The 22,835-nt window shown below is 39.5% G+C and overlaps 2 protein-coding genes across 2 annotated transcripts in view; both read right to left on the bottom strand.

The window, feature by feature from the left end:
• BCR (BCR activator of RhoGEF and GTPase) overlaps positions 1–3,652 on the bottom strand; it is a 100,821-nt gene extending 97,169 nt beyond the window's left edge. Inside the window, exons 1-2 of the mRNA XM_075516110.1 lie at positions 3,289–3,652; positions 1,394–2,947 (exon numbers count right to left, since the gene is read on the bottom strand). Of these exons, the coding sequence (XP_075372225.1) occupies positions 1,394–2,909 (1,516 nt within the window). The 5' untranslated portion in view covers positions 2,910–2,947; positions 3,289–3,652. The remainder of the gene's footprint in view (positions 1–1,393; positions 2,948–3,288) is intronic.
• Positions 3,653–10,011: 6,359 nt separating this feature from the next.
• Positions 10,012–21,502, bottom strand: RAB36 (RAB36, member RAS oncogene family). The gene is made up of 10 exons (XM_075516254.1): positions 21,434–21,502; positions 20,485–20,573; positions 17,859–17,924; positions 16,727–16,828; positions 14,977–15,041; positions 14,320–14,371; positions 12,827–12,908; positions 11,155–11,245; positions 10,483–10,602; positions 10,012–10,250 (listed from the first exon to the last, which is right to left on the bottom strand). Exons 1-10 carry the CDS (start codon positions 21,500–21,502, stop codon positions 10,186–10,188), a joined length of 801 nt encoding a protein of 266 aa, XP_075372369.1. The 3' UTR covers positions 10,012–10,185.
• Between the last annotated feature and the right edge of the window lie 1,333 nt (positions 21,503–22,835).

Here is a 22,835-nt window from a genome sequence, read left to right as displayed (position 1 = left end):
GCAGTAGTCCCAGATAGAAAACATGTATATACAATCTAATAAGGAAGAAGTCACTGTGAGGACAGGGTGCTGAGGTTTCATGTACAGTGAACATCCATTACAACCGTACAGCCTTCCAATAATACAACAACGGGATGTAAGGATGGCGGGGGGGGCAGGGAAGAGTTCTCCCTCCATTGTTGCTCCCAAAAGTATTGCTGGCAACAAACAATCAGCAGGGAAAGTAAAACTCCTTCCAGCAAAGTTACTCTTCTGAGAACTAATAAACCGAACTCACAGAACCTGAGAAAGTGACATCATCTCTGATAGGCCTCTCAATTCACCTGCTAGTTCAGGAATTCACTCACATTGACAAATAACATGTTAACCCCTTATCAAAATGACAGATTCAAAGAGACAAAGAAAACCCACAAGATAACTCACAGATTTAGAATGATAGAAGTCTATCAAAACAATCATACTGGGTTTTTATTCATTTCTGGATTTGATTGTTTTTCATTTACTGCATAGAAGGCTACTGGTGTTAGCACAAGATACTATTTATATTATGTGCCTTGCTAAATAGATTCAGATGTTCACATACATTTAATAAATCTCAATCACTATAGTTCACTGTTTGCCTCTTCCACCAACTATAAATCCACTGCGATTCCACAGACACACCTGCATGCCCAAATGGCTTACATAAGAAGGGGTTCAAACAGTGCCCATTCTCCCCCAAACAAAAATTTTGACTCTGCTGAAATTAAATTAACAGCTCTCCCTCAGGGCTTCCTGATATTCCAAGTTCTTCCTTCACTCAGTGATAGCAGAAAGCTTCAAGAACAGGGTTGCACAATCATCACCTCCAATCAGCTCTAATTGAAGGATGACACGAGACAGAACGAGAAACTAGCACTCCAATTAATACAGACAGGAAAAAACAAGATTATGGGAGCAGCATCATTATTGGTAAAGCTCCAGCAAAACCCTCAGGTTGTAGCATGTTGGCACACTACCACCTCTGAGGTAGAGTTCAACTACTCCTCAGTGCAAGAATACAAGGGAGGGAACGATCTGGTGGTGAATACTGAACAGTCCTGGCCCCTTCTTAGCTCAAGTGTTCACACTGAAACTTTAAGAACTGATTAACTCTGTCGATCCTCTCAAGAGAAGCCTGAATCAACCCTTCTGGGAATCAAATCTGTATTCCTAAAATGCATTCTGACATATACCTCTGCAGGACCTTCCTAAAACAGGACAACCACAAAATAACCACATACTTCTCACATGAAACAGTTGCCCCCTTAGAGCGATTCACCCAGGGTCACGGAGAAAACCTCTCCCATTCATTTCCATGATGCTATGTCCTGCTCCATACATTTAAAAGACTAAACAAAAAGCTGGTACGCACCTGTATCCCCATGGAAGCAGCTGTCCTGGTGACATCTCCCAGAAGGCAAATCTCCATCACTTGGCCAGATCTGTCCTGTTTTTCGTACACCCACAATAGTAGCCTCAGACACAATGACCTGCTGCTGCCTGTGCCGTTTTTGAGACTGAGGGGTTGGTGGACTGCTACTGTCAAAGGACTGCTGAGAGTTCTGGGAGGGAGAACGGCTTTTATCCCGATACATGCGGTAAGTGGTGGGGCTGGGGGAGACATGGCTGGACTGTCCTGAGGAGAAGTCTTCCTCACTGGAGGTAAGGTTCTCATTAGAGCTACAATCAGGAGTATATCCTCCTCCAATATCTTCAAAACTTCTGGGGGAATAAGATCTCCTGGGCCAAGTGAGATGTTTTTCCTGGTCAGTTGTGCCCTGATTTCGCAGAATAGATCCTTTCCCTTCTCCTTCCCCCATCATTCCACCAACATAGATACTTTGATAGGGTTGAAAGTCCATGGGCTGCCAAGGTGAGCGGTTGCTGCCATTGGCATTAATCAGGTTATCTTTGAGAAACCTGGGGTTCAGTTCAGCATCCTCATATTCTCCATCATAGCCAAAGCTGCTCTCCGAGGATCTTCCCCTGTAAGCAGGCCTCTGGAACTCGCTGAAACTGGGTACCATGTTAGAAGGGAGGGAGTGCAAAGACTTTTTGCGTTCCATTTGCATGGCTTGGCTACCAAGGGAGCTTATTTTATCGGAAACGTCTTTATCGTTGACCTTTACTAGACCCTTCTCATGATGATACTCCATGTTCACATAAAAGGGCTTTTCAACAACATCCTTGTTATCCCCAGAAGAATGTGAATTAACCTTTTTAATCCTCTCAAAATTGGACCTTAGGGCTGCCACACTGGTGCTGTTCCCTCTCTCCTTAGAAATAGGTTCAAATGATCCCTCCTTCTCAGCAGATCCCACTAGCCTGCGAGTGGAAGCCGATCTGTGTTTTGAAGGAGAGCCATCTGTATCACAGCGATTCTCCATATCTTCTACAACTCTCTTCAGCTTCTCTTCACCATAGTACTTACACCTGTCCTGCTCTCCCTCTCCGTGATGGGGGCTGTCCAAAGGCGACAGGTCTGACCCATCACTCTGGGTAGACAGCTTCCGCAGAGAGGGTATCCTGGGTTTGAACTTTTCCTCCCCGTGGTGTGACTTGCTTTTTTCATATTCGTCTTGGTCAGCAGACTGGTGATGATGCGGGTCTTGGATCTGCTGCTCTGCACCCCCTTCAGGCAACTGAGAAACACGTTTAAAACCCCACCTCTGTCTATCATAGCTTTTTTTCTCCTTTGCCAGAAGAGTCTGCAGGTAAATCATGCGGAACCTCTCCTTGTTGACCTCCATCTCCAGTCTCCGGATAGATGCTTTGCACATCTCCAGCTCCTGCTCAATGTCTCCCACAGATTTCAGCTCCATTTTAGGAGGCTCAGAGTCTGCAAATTGTGCTTTCCAAGCCTCCACAAACCCCACAGGGTCCACCATTTTGCATACAGGAGTAAGTGGAGAATACGGGAAGGAGGCTGGAGAGAGATAGGTGGAGAGAATAAACCAACCGGATCTCACATGTAGAAGCAGAAACAGCTCCGCAGGGTCAACTCAATGCGTCTCTTTCACGGTCCATGCAGGGCAACTGGGAGACAAACGGCAATCCCCGGAGCAGTCTCTCCTCCTCGTCTCCTTCGGCTGTTGCCGGCTCCAGCCCCCCCGTACGCTCGCTACTCTCTCCCCGGCATGACTGATCTTTTGCTAGCGAGCAACAACGCTCCCACCCCGGCGATCCCAGAGCACTTCAAAGTGGGTGGACAAAGGAGCAGGCTCGGGGCGGGGGAGGGAAGGTAAATATCGCCCCCCACCCACCCACCTCCTGCCGCTGCCGTCCTGGGCACGGCCCTCGGCGCCGCCACGCTCAGGAGTCCTCCGCTCCGTCCTCCCCTCGCCAGCCCCCGTGTTGTGCTTTCTCTTTCTCTCTCCTCCTTTCCCCCTGCCCCTTTCCCTGTCTCCTCCTCCCGGCTATTGTGCTGTCCTCCGGGCGCACACGCTCTCCGGAGCCTCCGCGCAGAGCAGCGAGGCGGCGGCGCGTCCCGCGGCGAGCTCTGCCGCTACCCCTCGGTGCCCGAGCGCCCCGCGGCCCCGCGGGAGCCCCCTCGGCGCGGCGGGTGGCGGCGCGGCAGCGGCTGCCCGCGGCTGCCCATCGCGCGGCCCGGCTCTGGCGGCGGCGCCCCGAATCGCAGCGCTGCGGAAGGGGAGGAGAGGGAAGGAGCCCAGCGCAGCGATTGACACGGCGCTGGGGCCTCTTAAAGGGGCAGCCCCGGCCGGCTGCGGGAGGCCGTGCCCGCGGGACCCGCGGGGCTGGGGGGCGGGGGGCTGGCCCTGCGCCGGTCCCCGCGGCGCGCTCGGAGGCGGCTGCCGGTCAGACAAAGGCGGAGTACGTGCACGTTCAGGTCTGCTCGCACTTGCAGCCGCAGGCCTGGACGCCGCCATCGATAGGCATGACTATACCTAAGGCTGGGCAAGAACAGATCAGACACACGTCCCTGCGTGCGTGGGGAGGTATCCGTTCTTGTCCGCACATCCACGCCCTCGTATATTATGGATAAACACCAGCGCGTCTCTGTACTCTCTCTTGTGTTCACAGCAACGCGCTCCCCCAGGCACTCATGCAGCTCACCTTCGAAGGTCACGTTTTCCCCCACTCAGTGGAGTGCTGTTTAGTAGCAGGCTTGTCATTCACTCAGTCCTTCCTTCCTTGCCAATACATGACAAGCTGGATTTATGAGATGGGCAACTGGTACTCCAGAATCGCTCCAATATTAACAATAAAGGCTGCTTCGTTCAGGCATTAGTCTCACTTTTGCCCTGTTTATTATCCTAGCCACAATAATTCAGGGTCCCACGCCTCAGCTCTGGGTGAAGGGTGGCAAATGATTTAAACAAAAGCCTGGCTGCTGAGTATTACTCCTTCCAAAATCACAGTACATGATCTTGCTTAAGCCCTGTATCCTTTCCCTGTACTCATTCAACCTCTGAAAAAGCGGTAACAAATGCACCTGAAAGTTCCATCTTGCCTGTTTGGATGGTAGGAAAAAGTGAGATATGTATGCTGCATATCCCCCATAAACCTGCTTCTTCATATCTGCTGCTTTCATATCTTTTCTGATAAGTATTACTAGAAAAGAGGGTGGAATATAGCCCCAACATAAAGTAAGAAAATCCTGTAAGAATGAAAAGCACAAGTCCACAGGAGTAGCTCTCTTACCTTTGAAATATGTAATGTTTCATAATCCATTAAGCAGTTTTTCTCTTCATGCTTTTTTATATGCCAAACAAAATATTTTTTGATATTTTCCGACGTATCACAAATGGCTAATGACGTATTCAGTTTTGCATAGTTCATCCCTCTTGGTTTTTCTTTCCTGGCTTTAACCTCTTTTCCTGCACTTGTTTCCTCAGCTTTTAACACATAACAGGCATTGGCTGACCTATATAGAAAACAGATTATAGTCTAAATCACAGTAAAATCTATATGTTTAGTAAATACCTCTATAAATCTTTCAAGAAATCTCAATCTTTCACAGAAATAAAATAAATTGGCTTTTCACCATTGATACTTTTTGCTATTTGTTTGCCTTAGTGGCAGTTTGAACAACAAAATTCTGACATGCAATGTATTTCTAGTAATATGATGTTTAAGACTGTACTGGCATGGTTATAGTAATGACAGGTATATTACATCATAGGGATATGTTCTGAATAGATACATTACTTTTAATGAAATCTCACAGTTCTGATTTTTTATGTCGAGGGTTTTTTCTATTTGGGTTCACTTTTCTGGCATTTGTGCCCTTTCTGGAGGTAGTAAGAGTTCTGGTGAGTCAGAGGAGGGATTTCTGTATGCACACTTAACTTTTAGTGAATAAGACTATTAAACACCTGCACCCTCTTTATCTATTGAGGTACTACAACATCAGAAATTCCGGTGGGAATTGAAGGGCTCTCTGAATTTTTGCTGATACTTTATGCATTCAATAGAGTATTACTTTAATAGGATACAAAATTTCATTAGGGCTATGGTGGCAGACACATATCTGTGATTTGAGACTGAGAATCCTGTGATGAACTACAGACCGTCCCGCACATACCCTCTGCTGGCCTACGAGAGATTGCAAAGCCCTTCCCAGTCGAAGGCGAGGAGTACTACAGCGACCGTAGGGCCCCCTCTTGTGGGAAAGAGGAGCCAGTCGGCTCCGCCCGAAAAGCTCTTGAGCTGTCGGTTCTGAACGGTTTCTGCAGCACGATCCCAGACGAGAGACTCAGGGGTTTTGTAAGAAGGAAAAAAAAAAGTGGTAGTGCATAAACAGAGTCTTTTTAAAGAGAAATAAAACATGATTTCTGATGAATCTGTGGCTGAAACTAAGAAACCATGTTGTTGTAGCACAAAGCAGTACTCTGTGGTAGAGTTTGACAAGGCTGGGAAGCCTCAAGAAGTCCCATCCAGTCTAAATCATCCTATGAAGCTAGAAAAATGGGAACTCCCCTTCTTAGAATTCAGACAATGGCACTTTCTCGCCATGAGAACAACCTTCTGGCCAAAAATACAGGAAACTGATCAACCACCTCCACTACCAAATGCAGATTCTGCTACAATTTCAACTTGCCAAACACTTCATTTTTAACTCACGTGCTCAAAGGATGCAATACAGAGAGTTTATAGCATTCACTCACCAGTGTGTTATATTGTATTCCCTAGAATGACCTCTAACTATTGATGAAAACCTGAAAAGACACAGAGGGGGACAGATTTATTCATGAAGAATGGACTCTGGCCATACCACAAGATGAGCCTGAACTGGGAACCAGCAGGATTCAGAAAGATCTGAATCATGTGACCTATAAGAATATAAATAGTAATATCCTAAGTGTCAAATAATCACTCAAAAGGCAGAAAAAAACATTATTAAAAATTAAAAGGAAAGGCTTTTATAGTAAGAAATTAACTTTGCCTGTCAGGTGACTGTTTCTTAAATGGCTTTTGATCCATTACCAGTTGTTTTGCTCAAAGAGCTATGCATACTTATTTAAACAGGAACTCATTAACACATTAGCTTCTACTTATTAAGACAAGAAACAGCATAACATTAGTACTTCTTTTGGGAAACTGATTATTACAATCGCTCTTTAACTTTGCCTCAGACTGCCTCCGAATTTCACTTCCCCAATTTCTCAGCTGCAAATTCCACAAGGAACCTGGCACTGCAACTGTTGCTGTGATTGCTGTGAGCACTTCAACTGGTATAAAAATTGTGGTTTAGTCTACCTATGTTTAGAGTTAATACAGTTGTTCCAACACTGTTTTCCACAATATTAAGGCTTCTTCAAAGCCAACTGAGTTGCTGATAGAATGGATTAACATGCATAGATAAAACTTAGAGCACATAGAAACATTTAAGAACTTGCAAATTTATGTTTATTTTTTCCACCAAAGTTAGTTTCCTTTGTGCTTTCCTAAGCAATTCATCATTTGCAACACAATCCAAGATTCATTTTAGACGATCAATTATTAATACCGAGTTCTTTGCAGGGGAAGTCTCAGTGAGGCTAATAAACACCCCCCAAAATCAACCAACCAACCAACAAAAAAAAACAACAAAAAAAACCCAGTCTCAAAGCATCTGTCATAGAATAGATGGAGTCAGACCATTGTCAAGTGACAGTTAATGACTGACAGAGTATTGCATTTGTACGTGAAGTTTTTGGAGCTCCAGAAGATATAAACAGTAATGATATCAAGCAATTTACTGAATCACTAGAAAAAACTGTCCCAGTTGATTTTCCAAGCAACATGATTGCATTTTGTAAGAGATTGCATCTCTGATTTTGTACAATAATTGAGCTCAGCAACGAAAGAAACACTTAGCAGATACACTTACAAAAAAAAAAAACTGGAATCCTGATCTTTTCTTAGATTTGTTACTGAGTCATTTTGCAGCTGTAACCATTAACATGTCTGCACTGAAACCTAGCACCTAGCCTAGACAACATTATTTGCTGCAGTGGAGTGAACCATCTTTTCTACTTCTCATTCAAACTCAGTAAACATGAAGACCATGGCTATGCTGCCCACTCAGCGCAGCACATGGTACAAGTGGAGTGTATATTCATCATCCTTGTGAAACGGATCTGGGAGATGAACAAATACATAGAACATCATAAGGTCAAAATATTACACATTTGGATAAATAACTCCTTACATACCCACACATATTCGTTTTCTCCACCAAATGCTACACTTGCATCTTTGCCAACAGAATCGGCACAATTGCCAAAGTGAAGATTGTCCGATAAAAAAGACACAGAGTTCCTAGATCTCTATTCATCATATTCTATGAAGCTGCTCTAACTTATGTCATAAGAAAATAAAAGTAATAAAAAGGATGTTTAAGTCATCTTTTCTCCACTTTTTCCTATTTCTCATCAAAAAATTTGGGGGGGGGGAAATGGCAGAGAATGCAGAATATTTTCAGTTTGATGCATAGATTTATTAACAAATGTCTTTATTTTCTCAGCAGCTCAAATCTGAAAGGTCCTGTTATAATCAGTTTTCCAGACACTGTTGTTTCTGTAATGATTGAATGAATATCTTAAGAAACTGTAACTTGTAACTGTCCATAGGTTTTCTTCTTTCTCTCCATTTAAAATAGTTGCAGTATGAAATTTAGAGCATTATAGAAGATGTTCCACTTTTTTTTCTTTATGCCAGCATAGCATGTAATGCTGAATTTGAATCTTAGAAGTATGGAGTTATAAGCTGCTGACAGATTTCTAGAGAAGCAGTCTTTCTGTTCTCCTACTTTGATTCCTTTGTTAATTCTTTCATTTGAGTGCTTATAGTCATTTTGAAGGACCATAAATTTGTATGGTTTAGTGCAAGCAAAAGATTTACAGCATCTCATTTATTTTTCACGAAATATCACTAACTAGATACTAAGAACTGAATATTAAAATTCAGTGAGATACACTCATTTTATTTCCCTCTAATTTTTCCAGTATTTCCCTTTCACTTCTTTTGTACTTTTGCAGTTTAAACCTAATTATCATAATCAATCATATTAACACAATTTCACAAATACTGACCAAATATCTGTTATAGTAATTTCTGGCAACATTATTTGTCATTCAAATTTCTGGCAATGTTATTTGTCAGCAGGAATTACTTTTAAAACAGGAGCATCTTTTGACATCAGTCATTGTTGCCCAAAGAGCAGAAGAGCATTGTAAAGCTGCTTTACCTTGATGAACTTCAGTGGTACCCAGAGCTAATCTCTCCCCATTAAACAATGATTGTAATTTCTAAAGAACTAATTGCACAAGGTTATGTCAAAGGGTATTTGAAAAGGCAAAACTGGGGCAATGGTTTTCTGGTCCAGCCAGCACACCAAGTCACAGCAACATGTCCAGAGAGCAGGTTCTACCTTAAGCATTCAGTAATGAAATCTTCATACGGCAAGTACCTTAGGGCTTAACAAGCATGTGTCTACTTTGGAGAACTCCATCCTTTCCCATCCCTCTGAACCTACATACACTTGCAAGTCTTCACAAAATGGCAAAACTATTTCTCTACTATTACTGCTTATATTAAGCAGCGGAACAAATTACTCCCAGCATCCAGTGATCAAATTATCTTGTCCAATAAAAGCAGATAGAGTGACTAAGAGTTTAGCAGCAGTATCAAATCTAACCGTACCAGCTCAGAGTTCCTACCACAGACAGGGATGATCAAGTGCATGACTGAGACTGCATATGGTTCCAGAATCATGTTATGTTACTACAAACAAAAAAACCCAGTTAGAATAAAATGAAAATGTCATTACTCTTAGCAACAAAGTATAACTGCAGTGTAGACAGTATTCATGAAGATCAATCCAGAGAAGAATCCTGCATCCTCTTTGGAAGATGGAATACATTAAATCTAATTTTTCTATGACATGTACCTATGTGACCGTTCTTTCTTATTCAAGAGTGGAAAAGAATAGCATTCTTATGTGGTAACATTTTCAAAATATTAGACAGCTGGGATAAAACAACAAAGTTCCTACCTGGACTTCTCCTAGGCTTGGAAATACTTAAAAACTGGGCTCTGATTCTCAAGTAGAAAATGAAAAATAATACAGATTTTTCTTGGATGGAGAAACCACAGTGAAAACTATGCAGTCTGTATTTGTGTACTTCCATACCTGTTATTTAAAAATATTTCTTTTGGAACAGTTTCAAAATATTTGGAATACATAAAAGCAAGTAAAAGTTATTTTATACTGTGATCTCAAAAGGCAAAAACATATGGATAGCACCTTTTATTCTGAACTGCCATTTGTTTTCTGCTCCCATGAGAATGCAACTTCACTATCTAAGACTTCTAGAGAATTATCAAAGAACAACACACTAACACACTAAAATTACATAAATTTTGACTACAAGTGTTTCTGGCAGACAGGTGAGCACATGGCACTGGCAATGTCTTCTTGCATTAAGACAAGTATGTTATGTTTCCACTACACAGAGAAAGTTTTATGTAACAATCGTACCATCCTGCACAAGCGAGCCTGCAGCAGCAAGAGAACTCTCAGAAAGAAAGTTTGGATAAGTTTTTCCTCCCTCATTTCCAAAAATAAAACTTTCTATTTCTGGTTTGAGAGCTCTCATTGTTGCAGGTGCTCTATGCTGGACTACAGAGAAGCATGGCGCTTGCAGAAACAGTTGACAGTTAGCAGCAACTCAGGCTGACTTGAGTGTTGCCTTCTGGGATTTCCATCATGTTCTTTTCCAGTTCTGTAGAAACAAAAAAGTTATAAAATCAATTCACAAGAAATTATACCGTCCGATACTAAGGGTAATAAAAGCTGAATGCAGCCTCAGTCAGTCCTATATGCTAGAACTCAGGTAGACATTGACATGAATATGCTTGCAGGTGTTTGAAACAGGCTTTAATGCTCAAAAAACCTCCCCAGTCCTTCAGGCTGTAAACAAGGAAAATATACACAAAAAGCAAAACATAACATACTGATGAGGTTTCCTGCCCCAATTTGGGCCATGTGCCCAGCAGTTTTCTCCAGCTCCTTTATCATGGACTGTTCAAAGGCCAAGGCAGCAACTCGGGAAAAGAACTCTTTGACATTTTCCCCTAGGAAACAGGACAGAAATTATGTCGTTTTACAACTGCACATCAACACATGATCAAGCATAACAACCACATCTGTGAACAGATCACTGCTCAATACTGGGACAGAACAGGCCTCTCCAACAATCTGTCCTCCATTCTGATCACTGCAGAGAGAATTTCTCATTTTCTTACTCTGGAATACTGTACCCTGTACTGTACCTTTATTTTTAGCCAGCAACAGAGATAATTCAGTTTGTGGTAAAATCTTTTTTCATTGCTAATATTGAGTACCAATGAAATTTATGAATTTATGTAACTACCTATGAATTAAACATGCTTAGACATTGCACAGCAGCTCAAGTACTCCTTTCTGTAAACATGACAGTGCAAGAACACATACAAATGCTCAAATAAAATCAACCATTAAAAAACCTCAAGTTTCCAATAGCAACAAAAGGCAAGAACAACAGAAAAACCTGCATGGGAATGGGGGGATACAGAACTTTAACTTCCTCCCGCCTTAACATAAGCCTTTGTGGTTATGCTATTTTTACATCCTTTGCAGTAACTTACCTGTTTTGGCTGAAACCGACCAGTATTCTGCCTGCATCTCATTGGCAAAGCGGATGGCATCTAGCTCTGTCCTTTCACACACAGCATCTGACTGAGTAAATAACATGGAGTAATTTTAACATAAGAAGTGTATCTGGGCCAGCAATAACATAGAGGCATTGCTAGCATCTATACTGTGATGCTTCCAGTTTTCACAGTGGCCTTTCTGGCCTTGCCTTAGAACTTGTGTAATCATGTCTGATTGCACAATATTCAAGTACTTAGTACTGCTTTTAAAATTGAAGTCTCCATTCACCTCCCACAGCACTGAAACAGAACAACAGTTAACAAGTGTTGGCAATGGTATCTAACTACATATAGTGTGGTAGGGAGCCATAAAGACAACAGCCCACTTACTGGTCTTTAAATTCTTGTCACCCCATCACTCTCAGCAGAAACGTTGTGGGACTGACTAATCACAATGGTTCTTTGGGTTTAATCTTTCTTGTTTCTGTCTCAGATCCTTTTTTCTACTCCATCTATTTTTACTATGTTGTAACACAATGGCCTTCCCCCCTTTTTATTTTTGCTCTTTTTTATCTCTTCTTAAGACTAAAATTTCTTGCCCCTTCGATGGATTTTGCTTTCTCGCACTTAATTTTCAGGTCTTTTTCCCTTCTCATTTGTTCTCTGTGATCAACCATATCAGTATGTCGCTATTTGCTTTCAATTTCTAGCCCATTTGTGATGGATGATACTGGTTGTCTTTTTGTACAGTTTTCTGTAAAGGATAATGTGACATCAAGATGAGAAGTAGAGTGAATCCAGTTGGGAAGATACTGGCTTCATACTGAAGTAATACCTAGAACCCACAATCCCTTGCTTTGCTCTTGTCTCCCTTTCAGTTGAAAGTGCTATCATTCTAAAAACAGAAACTAACTTACAGTAAGGAATTCTAGATTAGAGAAGGCTTCAGATCTGCATCCTCAGAGGTCTGGCACATTTACCTTTTACTGCAACTCAGAAAAAGCAGCATAAGCAACACAAAGTACCAGAAAAACTGACAGACATGCAGTTTTCTGGGACTTATTTTCAGTGAAGGGTAAGAAAAAAACTGCATAAGTGATACTGTGGCAGCTGTGGGGGTGGGAAATAAAAAAAAAATCAACTAAACAGCGGAAGAATCAAGTTTGTTTTGAAATCGTTAAGAATTAAGTATTGATAGCTAGAGAAAGACAAACACAAGACTCAGAATGGTATAGGGTGAGTGCATTATATGCTGTTCTTCTGAAAATGATGTCACATACAATTAAATAAGAATTCTTCCCTGTTCCTGAATAATGAACACACTGTCCCTAAAAAAAAAGAACAACAAAATCTTCAAGATCATTAGGTACTCTGTTCTTTCGTGCACCCAACTTTTCTCTGCCTTTTCAGTTGTTTGTATGTGCTTGAAAAATGTCATGCAAGGAATGGAAATACGGATATTTCACTAACTACCCATTTTTTCAGAAAGTGTTGTCTTAAATTGGCTCCAAGTGTGCTGTTCTATTTACCTGTGATCTTCTTTCTTTCTGTTTAGGTTTTTCGCCCCAAGGTCTTTATCTCAACAACATTGTGTACATCTTGTAAGGGAAATCACTTGAGGAACTAGGGGAAATCTGATTTCCTTGTCTGCATTAAATTTACTTACTACCAAATCTTTTTTTGTTCCAACTAGAAAGATGAAGCTGGAATCTGGCTCATTCTCCCTCAATGCATCTTCTAGCCACTGTCTGAAATACAAAAGAGAAATGAGAGACTCAGTCAGAGGGACTGACAAATACAGGAGAAAGTGACAGATAATAGGGGCACAAGATAAGTGAGAGGATGAACTTATGTGAGAGTATCAAAAGCCTTTTTTTCTAGACAGAAAGAGACCACGAGATATCCCAACTCCTTTGAATACATGCCTTCCACTAATGAAAAGTTCAAACATGCCTACTGTACAGTGCAAATTCAACAATGATTTTAGCACCTAGAGAGGGTATTTATCAGTATAAGGGAGGGGGCAAAGTTTTGCTCGAGATAAGGAATAAGAAAACAAGAAGCAGAGGAAAAGATATGAACAACATAGCAGATTAGATACAAACGGAGTTTGTATCTAGAAGAGTGAAATAATCTAATCAGCATTATAAAACAGCTCCCTGTGAAGGCTGCATGATTCTTGTCTCATAAGCTTTTATATTTTTGTTACTCTGGCAATCAAGTTCCCCTTGAGTCATCCAACACAAGTCAAGGAGGGAAGGGAGTGTGTGTGTGGGGGGGAAATCAGGTTCACAGGCTTCAATTATTTTCAGCCAAGCAGAGACACTAATATATATATTATTTTACAAAGTCCTATGTAAATGAGCTAAGTACCACAGCACTAGTCTAAGGAAATAGTCTAATACAAATTAAAATAAGACAGAGTACAGGTTGTAAAGGAACATGTACCTACATTACAGTCACAACAGTATGTTAGAAATATATACACTCTGAGCTGGTGACAACAATGTGGATCATAGATCCATGTAGGGTTTTGCAGCCTGCACTGAAAGCAGAACAACTTTACTCATAACAATTAGTGTACTGTTGTAACCAAACCATTACAAGTATCTGAACCAGTAAGTTTAGCTATATCTACATATACATAGTTTTAATTTTCTCTCCTCTTTTTGACAGCCTATCTCCCAACAGAATCAGTACAGAAACTAGAGAAAGAAAATAATTTCAGGCTAGCAGTGCACCTAGAAAATGAGAGGCTCTTGAGACATTATGTGTGAGATGCATCTCATCAATTTCACCATTTACATCAGATGCCAGCCTGTTATTCTGCGTATAGCAAATGGAGGAAAAAAAGGATGCTTTGGGGGTGCATTTCATCTCTTTCTGCATGTCTAGTTTAGGAAGGATCAAGCTCAAGTGCCTTTTTCTCTCCACTGACTATAAAGGAAGTCAAGGGTAAGAAGTTCAAATTTATGCTCTGCATTTTCTTCAGAAAAATCCCACCTTATACAATCCAAACAAGTGACTGTCATTCTTCATTTCTTAGCTCAATAGAAATTACGCTCTCCATCCAGCAAGTTCTCAGCAACTACAGGCTACCCAAGGCAATTAAACCTGCTGTAAAAGCTTTAAAGGCTAAGCCAAAATACAGAAACTTACTTGGTGTGATCCAAAGTCTGGATATCAGCCAGATCAAACACTGTTATTATAACTGCAATAAAAGACAAGTACAGAAAAAAAAAGTAATTAAATTAGAAAGTGTATCAGAAGTCTCTCCAGCTCATCTTGTTAAACAGAGAGAATGTTTACATATAAAGTGCAAGAGCAGATTTAACACAGAGCAGATGGAAGACTATCCATTTGCTCATTCCTCTTCTTTCTCTAGCACCCAGTAAGACTGAAGTCCTCAGTCTTCAACCTTATTTAGTCTTTGCCTGTAGTCTGCAGTCTATAGTGCTAGTACTACTCTTTTTATTTTGGGCCACTTTAATTCCTGCAGAAATTGTCTCTTACCAAAGGGAATGCCAGAAGTATCCACTTCTAACTTCAGCAATAATCTTACCCAAACCCAGATTTTTTTCTCTCCTAGACACAAGTGCCAGTTCTTATCACTGCATCATCAGAACATTCAGAGCTCACAGGTGTGACAACATATCAACTAACGAGCTTTTTAGTCCCTTCTTCTCTCCAATAACAGACAATCCATTCCACCACACTGTGTCTACAGGTACCTTTCCATGGAGCACATATGCATATATGTTTCTGTATAAAGTACAACCTCCTGTCACAGCCAGATCAAATTAATATTGTTCTCACCCTCTGCTCCTCGGTAGTAAGCAGATGCAATGCACTTGAACTTTTCCTGACCTGCTGTGTCCCATCTGTGCAATGGGGGAAAAAAAGACATTTCAGGTTAATGAAACCCAGTGTAACCAGAGTAAACATGCTACTGAAGCAGCAGACTGGTACAAGTTGGAGAAGAATGTGATACCAGAGAAGTGTTACCATCTGGAACATGTTATTCATTAACTGCTGATAAAAATACAGTAAAGCATTATTATTCAATGAAGACATTTGAACTCTGTTTTTATCTTTTTTTTTTTTCTTTTTTTTAAATACCGGTCATTTTGGAGACACAATTCAAATATTCATATTCTGCATGGTAATACCCTTTTCTTAAAACATTTTTTCCTCATCTATGTCATTTGCATGTATTTCTAGGACAATCTAATTTTGAACATTTTCTGTGCCAATACTAGCTAAATCATATATTAGCCCATATTACAATCTTGCAACTGCTAGATATGATATCTGTCCATACACTACAAATTAGAGACATACAGCCCCATCCACCAGGTACTAATGACACCATGAAAGAAAAACAAGAAAGTGTTTCTTATTAATGAAGATGACATGCAGTCCTCTCAGCTATTGCCAGCACTACAAAGGTTTGGGGTTTTGTTATAGCCTAGTACTGCCAGTCACAGATACTTGCAAATTTATCTTGTATGGAAATTTCTCAGCAAGAGGGGGCACTAGTGCTTATCATACGGAAATGTTCTACCCAGCCACTGAAGATTCTGCAGATAATACAACCTGACATTTAGTAGCTCATGAACCTTATTGCTTCAGTTGGCAAAATACTGATGCATCAGTCTATATTTTTAGAGGGACTCAAGTTCCCAAAGGATAGTGCCCAGCAGAATTTTCAAAAACACAATGGCTCTGAAATCAGTGGGAAATGGATTTCTAAGTATTTTTCAATAAATCCCATTAGCCATCTATTTACACCAGTATCTCAGAAAAAATGTGCTCCTAAGGGAAAAGTTTTTTAAGATTCGTGCACTAAAATACTTCATGCAAAGCATCTTATTTCTGCTCTATGTCATACTACAGCATAGATGATTCAATAATGCCCTCTACAGAACAATATTGCTAGCCACTGGTAATACCAAAGGACATCCTTCAGCAGAAGCAAAGCAGGTGAGAGAAGGCTGGGATTCCCACTAGTCTGATAAACAAAGCTGAAAATAAAAGATTTTAGGTTCACATTCTAATAAAAACACTCAAGTCTTTCTATTATTCGGGAAAATCAATTAGTCCCTAACTAAGAGATGCTGAAATCACCGGACACCTTACCGTTAATTTCAATGGCTGCAGAAATAAAACTCCCAGTAAAGCCAAGTTCAGTGCACACTGTGCCTACTAAACTCAAATGACAGAATGGTGTAACAGTAGAACTGGACAAAATCTGTGGCAAAAGCTTCCACTTCTCTTTCAAGAAACTTGACTAAAAAAGGCAGAACTCCACTGAAATGGCACAAGACATTCAAGATGAATTTTCATTGACAAACTTATAACAACTTTTTTAGGGATGAGAAATCCAAGAGAGTAAAATTTCTACTAAAACTGCAAGTCCAGGTACAGAACCCGTTTTTCAGAACTCATTATTCTTTGTGCAATTTTATTGTTTTTAAAAAATCTTTATTCCACTAGAGTCTGCAGCAATTCAAGCTCTGCTGAGATTGTACTGTGTGCAGTACTTAACCACCCTGTTTCAACTTACATCTGGAGATTGTATGGTATTCCAATTATTTCAAAACGTTCAATTTCAAAATCCACTCCAATGGTCGCCTTGTAGTCTCGGTCAAAATTATCTTTACAAAATCTGCAATAAAAAAAAAAAAGGAATGAAATACTAGTAACACCCAGCTACAAATAACTGCAAAACTAACGCTTTCTAGGGTAAATTATGAAGAATTAACTAACTGTAGAGTGGCTATATATTGCAGAAGCATATATAAAAACACCAAGAAACTAATTAAAAAAAAGGAGATACTGGGTAACAAACTAGAAAGTATATACATCTCGTAAGCTCTCAGGATGAGATGAGAATCAAAATAAATTATCTTTGGACTGTCAAGGAAGACACACTATCTTATAGTTTTAGTTACAAGGGAATATATTTTGGGTCATAAATAATGACCCAAATTATTAATCAATGAGATAAAACATTTACCATATCTACTTAAGAGTGTGGAAGAAATGATAATAATAAAATGCAAACATAGACAGAAAGCTGTCATGCTGATCATAAGCTACAGAAATTCAGTGATCTGTTCACTGGACTTAGATACAAAAAGCCTAAGAGCTGTTTTTAACATCTGGTAAAGAATCAAATAGCTATTCTTTAAGGCGCTCTGTATTTTATCTGTCTTATTTTACAAGCTATGGAAAAACTAGAGCTTCCTCTACAGTCTTGCAGCTGTAGAAATGAGTGCACGAACCCACACAAGGATGACTTAAAAATGTTTTAAAAATGTTTCAGTGAACAACCCTACAAGTAAGGAGAAAACATGAAAGCAAGACTCAGAGACTGGAAAGATTTTTTTTTTTTTTAACCTTCTGATTATTTAGCCTTTAGACTGGATTTCTTAAGGAAACACTGTATCATATTTGACTGCATAAAAATAGTTCAGAATATAACATACACTGATTGAAGTGCCGGAGCATGACTTTCTGTGTTGGTGTATCAAGCCTGTCTCATAGTGTAGACTTTGTTTCATCTTTTATTTAATAACAAAACCATGGTTCAAAACAGAACCATGAAGTACTACCCTGAATAGAGAGGAATGGAAACATTATAACATTTATTTGAGAAAGAGCAGAATCAAACCATCTGCTGAGATATACTGTACCTGTTGATGAGGCTGGTTTTCCCAACATACAGGTCTCCTACCACAACCACTTTGGATATTTTCAGCCTATTATAAATATTTGAAAACATTACAGGTTTTTAGTAGCAATGTCAACATTCTCTCTCTAAAAATTCTGATTTAGATCCTTAAATTCCAAGTGATGAGCACATGTACCTGTGACTCCAGTTTACCTAAATGCTGCTGTGCTGCAGGATCAGAGTCTTAAATTGTAAGAAAGAAAAAGAAGGTCACCAAAAAAAACCCCCTCTTTGGAGCAGAAGTAGTCAATTTCTTACTCTGCATATTTTTTTCTTAAATATAACCCAGTGGGACATAAATTCTATTCTATTAAAATTGCTTTGACTACAAGTATATACATTTGGCAGTTTGCACGTAAGACCATAGAGTATCTGCATCCTCTTCATTAAAATTAATCACAAATTTCTCATTGACTTTAATAGTAAAAATCAAGTCCTAAGTGCAGAAACAAGAAATTGCTGATCATAAAATAACCTACAGAATTTGTCTCTGGGAAAAAACCACCCACATGGTTAGAGCCAATACATTTTCTGACTCTCTGGAATAATATTAATCTGAAGCTGGCTTCATGCAAATAATCCTCTTTGCTCTGGGTCCTCCCACAGAATACAGCAGATGGGCTTTAGGTGACTCAACCTGCATTCTTAAAATCGAAATGTAGTGTATCTTTTAGGAGAGACAGGTGCATAAGTGAATGTAAGTGTATTTGTTCACCTAAACTTGGATTGACATCTCTCGTGCACATGCTACAAAAATGGCTTAAGAGGTTTAACATTCTTTTGTATCAAGGAATGGATTTTTAAACAAAGGAATTAATCTTCTATTGAATACTATTTCTGGTTATATGAGGCTTCCACGTGATGCAGATGCCAAGTCATCTATTCTAAATAGCTAAAAAATGACTAGGCATTTGGTGTGCTGGTCAACGCTAATTGGGTGGCCACAGGCCCCTAAGCTGCTGACATGTCTCTGCCTGATTAACTGTTACCGATAAAATACTGAATAAAGTCAATGACCTTAAGGGAAAAGCAAAAAAGTAAGTGATGGTTTAGAGGTGTGTGTTCCATTAATTCCTATTGGGGGAAAAAAACTCCCTAGATTAGACAATTTAACACATTGATAGAATATCAAGAGAGTCTTAAATACAGTCATTAGCTACAGAATTTCTCAGACTACCTTTCCAAATGACAAAGAAATATTCCATTACTTGGGATAATGGAAAAGGAAGATAATGGTTATTCCTGTCAAGTTTTACAATTACTGTACAAAACACTCAGTTGTCTGTCTCTCCTACCCCCACCCCACCAAAAAAATTACCTAATAATAATCATATCTAGAGAGCAGTGACAGGAGAGTGATTTAATTTTATTCGCAAAGCCAAAATGTAAAGCTTTTTAGCTATACTCTGCTACCAGAATAAATGAACTGGAGAGTTGGTTTACTCTGGAAATAAAAAAAACAAATAGATCTTGGTTACAGAGGGGAAAAAAATGCCTCGATTCACTAAAGCATGTCTTGCTAGCAAAATTGTCCAGACACTTGTAACAAATTTACATGAAACTAAGACAGTGACTGTGCTTCTAAAAAGCAATAAACTCACTGATGTCTCTCAGGGAGACATATTTTGGCTTCAATTTTTTTTTAGCAAGACTCCCTAGTGAAATGAATAAAAAGTTCCATTTAAAGATGGGTATCATGACAAGTCTCATGGTAATCAACAACTCTAGATTTGAAAGAATAGTGAGCTAATTGTCAGTATTCATAGAAGCTCTACTTTATGAAAGATCCTTCACAGTGGAACACAGAAGCATTTATCACTAAAGCATACAGCTATTTATTTTAACTGAATAGTGATGATTTCTAACACAGTTTAGCTTTCTTGCCTTGCTTCAGGAATTAAATCAGCACAAGTGACAGTTCTGGGAGAGAGACGATGTGAAAAAAAAACTTAAAGAATATTACAAGGGTATAAACCACTTTATTTTTATTTTTCAATGCTATATATTTACCAGAATTTTGCTCCAGTTTTAAGGAAATATTTCAGACAACTTCTCAGCATGTATACTTCTAAAAGACTAAAGCTAGATTCTTCTGTGTTTCAAGCAACTTAGAACTGCTATATGTTTATATTCCCCCAAAGCCTTTATTAACTGCTCATTTGGAACACCAACAGGAATACAGCAAGTCTGATCTGCCCTGTTCCTTATAACTGCTCTAGAATTTGGTTGCCATACTGACTTGCATGTGCAAAATTCAACACTAATTTTAAACAGTCAATTAATCTTTTGAACTAAGAGTTTAGTTCAAAGTTGCTAAACAACTATTTGTTGCTAAATGACTCCGCTACTTTTTCAACACTACTTATGCCAGCAGAAAAAGTATCTTTGACACTTATGGGAAGAAGAGGCACTTTATTAATTTACTGTCAAACAGGTCTGAGAACTGCCATGTGCATGGGCTTAGCTGCCTTGAAACATACTGGAGTGAAGAAGACGAGGAATGAGGGACAAAAAGCCTATGAAGGAAGCAGGCTATAAGGAGCTTAAAATACTTTCTTCATTGCATACTTGGTTTATTACAAACTTACCCAACTGTTCCAGTGCTCTGCTGACAAGCAGTCCTGACCTGCGCATGGAAGTGCTCTTTGAACTGCAGACAGGCCTCAGGTGTGTACCACTGAAAATAGGAGAGAACAGCTACTGGGATAAATTATCTGATGTCTACTTTGCAAGAAGTCAAATCAGCAAGGAAAAAATGGTAAGAAGATTAATTCAAAGAGTTTGTCAAGCATAAGGATACCCTGGCATAAGAAAAGGATAGCTTCGGTTAGAAGGCAGTAAGGCTTCCCCACAGTTACGTTTGTAAAAACTCCTTTGGACAGTGCCATCATTTGACCGCCTTTCTGAGTATCAGCATCCGAGCGCTAGCTAAACTTCCATAGTCAAATACATTTGCTCATCATTCAGTACAATAGCAAGTACCTTAAATTATCCCAGTAATCGAAGACACACAAGACAAACACAGATGGGAGCATACCACCAGCAAGTCATTATTACTACGAAGTCTTACATGATATAAAGATCTCTTATATACAGAGATAAAAGATGTCAATAAAGATGTCTCATATAAAGATCTCTTATTTGTGTGAAGCACTGTTTTTATTACCAGTTTTTAATTAGGCATTAGTTAAAAGTGAAAACCATATTTTACCTTATATTTGCTTAAAATAACTGTTGTAGTTTTCATAAAATTAAAAGCAAAATATGTGCCTGAGATCAAGCACAGAAAAAAATGCTAACTCCCTTAAAAGGATCTTTTGAACAACTGAAAAAACAGAATGGTAATCCCTTGTCCTTCCCTGTCCTTAACACTTCTATTATACTTCAAGTACAAAACTCTTTGGGGACATGAATGATCTTTTCTGTCTGTGTTTCTGCAGTGCCTACTACATTTGATCTGCTGTATGACTAATCATATAATCATGCTCAATGTGGCAGGTGCTACATACTGTCACTAGAGGGATAAAGAATACTTACCTTGGGAAACCGGGAGATTATTCTGTCTCTGCTCACTGGGGGAACCAAATGCATTAAGTTGGACTTCATCCTCCAAATTCAATTAAATTCTACCAGACAGGAAATATGTAAAGAGAAACATAGTATTCAGGAATTATTTCAATACAGGGAAAACATGATTAAAAAAAAAATTAACAGTTCTTACAGACTTATAATCTTTTTCCCTTTCAGTACAACTGGCAGTTCTTTGACTTTATTTGCATTAAAGCAAACCTGTTTCTTATGTAAAAGGGACCGCTTCAGTGCACATAGCTGTAGTAGCAAATAGTGGCTTTCTGAAACTACAAGGTACCAACTCTAATTCCATGGGAGGGCAGAGAATTGTTCACTTAATTCAACATAAGTGCTTGCAGTTTAGCCCTCAAAGGATTTTGCGGTGTTTAATTTTAAAATCTTGCTGATCATTGTTTGAAATGCCTCTGCACTAAGCACATTAATAAATGTTAGGGGATACCAGATTTCATTCCGTCAGAAGAAAGGAGGAAAGATGAAGCTGCCACATTTCTTGGCACAACATAAAACTTCCATCCAAGATCAGCTCAGAAAGAATGAAATCAGTAGATAGTCTGACTTGGAGAAAGAATAATGTTCACATGAAAATCACAAATGCATTTAGATATCCCACTTGAGACATATCAATTTGGTTATGCAATGAAACCTCGTGGGTTGTTGGGGGAGGGGACCCTTAATAGGGTACCAATTTCTTACTGGCGTTCAAAAGAATGTTTCTAATAAGAAGATTCATCGTGTAGCAAAGTGTAAGGAAGGACTCACCGTGCAGCAGCTGATGCAGCAGGATCCCAGGCACGCAAACAGCTCAGCCTGCTGCTGCGTGGCCATAGCAACAGGCTTGCAACAGTTCCCTTCCTCCTCTTCTCTTACAGATTGGGAAGGCGGAGTTGGAGTAATTTAACTATACACAGGGCCCTAGCTTTAAAAGAACAAACTGGTTTCAGTGGCCTGTACAGATTCCTTTTATCAGAAACTGCTCCTTAATAAACCCAATGGTCCCCTAATCCTGTGTAAAAAAATAGTTCCATTTTCTTCAAAGACAGTTTGTATATACGGATACAAAGAGCAGGATTAACCCAGCAGACAAGGAACTAATGGAGTAGGGAACTGTTACAGTGCTAATATTAAGCATAGTAGCAATTATAAAGAAACTCCTGAGGGATTTTTTCAGGATTTCAACTTGATTTCATTTCAGCTTTAGAGTCAGGATGTGCATGCCACCAATGAGACATTCTGAATTACATAAATGTCTTTCTAGTCATTAGTAATCTAGCTTTTTAACGTACCAAACAGTAAAGACAAGGAATAAGAAATCACACAGCTCTTTTGTATTGTTAATCAACTCATTAGT

This window comes from Mycteria americana, chromosome 13 (genome assembly GCF_035582795.1).
Source record: "Mycteria americana isolate JAX WOST 10 ecotype Jacksonville Zoo and Gardens chromosome 13, USCA_MyAme_1.0, whole genome shotgun sequence".
Classification (NCBI taxonomy): domain Eukaryota; kingdom Metazoa; phylum Chordata; class Aves; order Ciconiiformes; family Ciconiidae; genus Mycteria; species Mycteria americana.
This window is presented reverse-complemented; position numbering and strand designations above follow the sequence as displayed.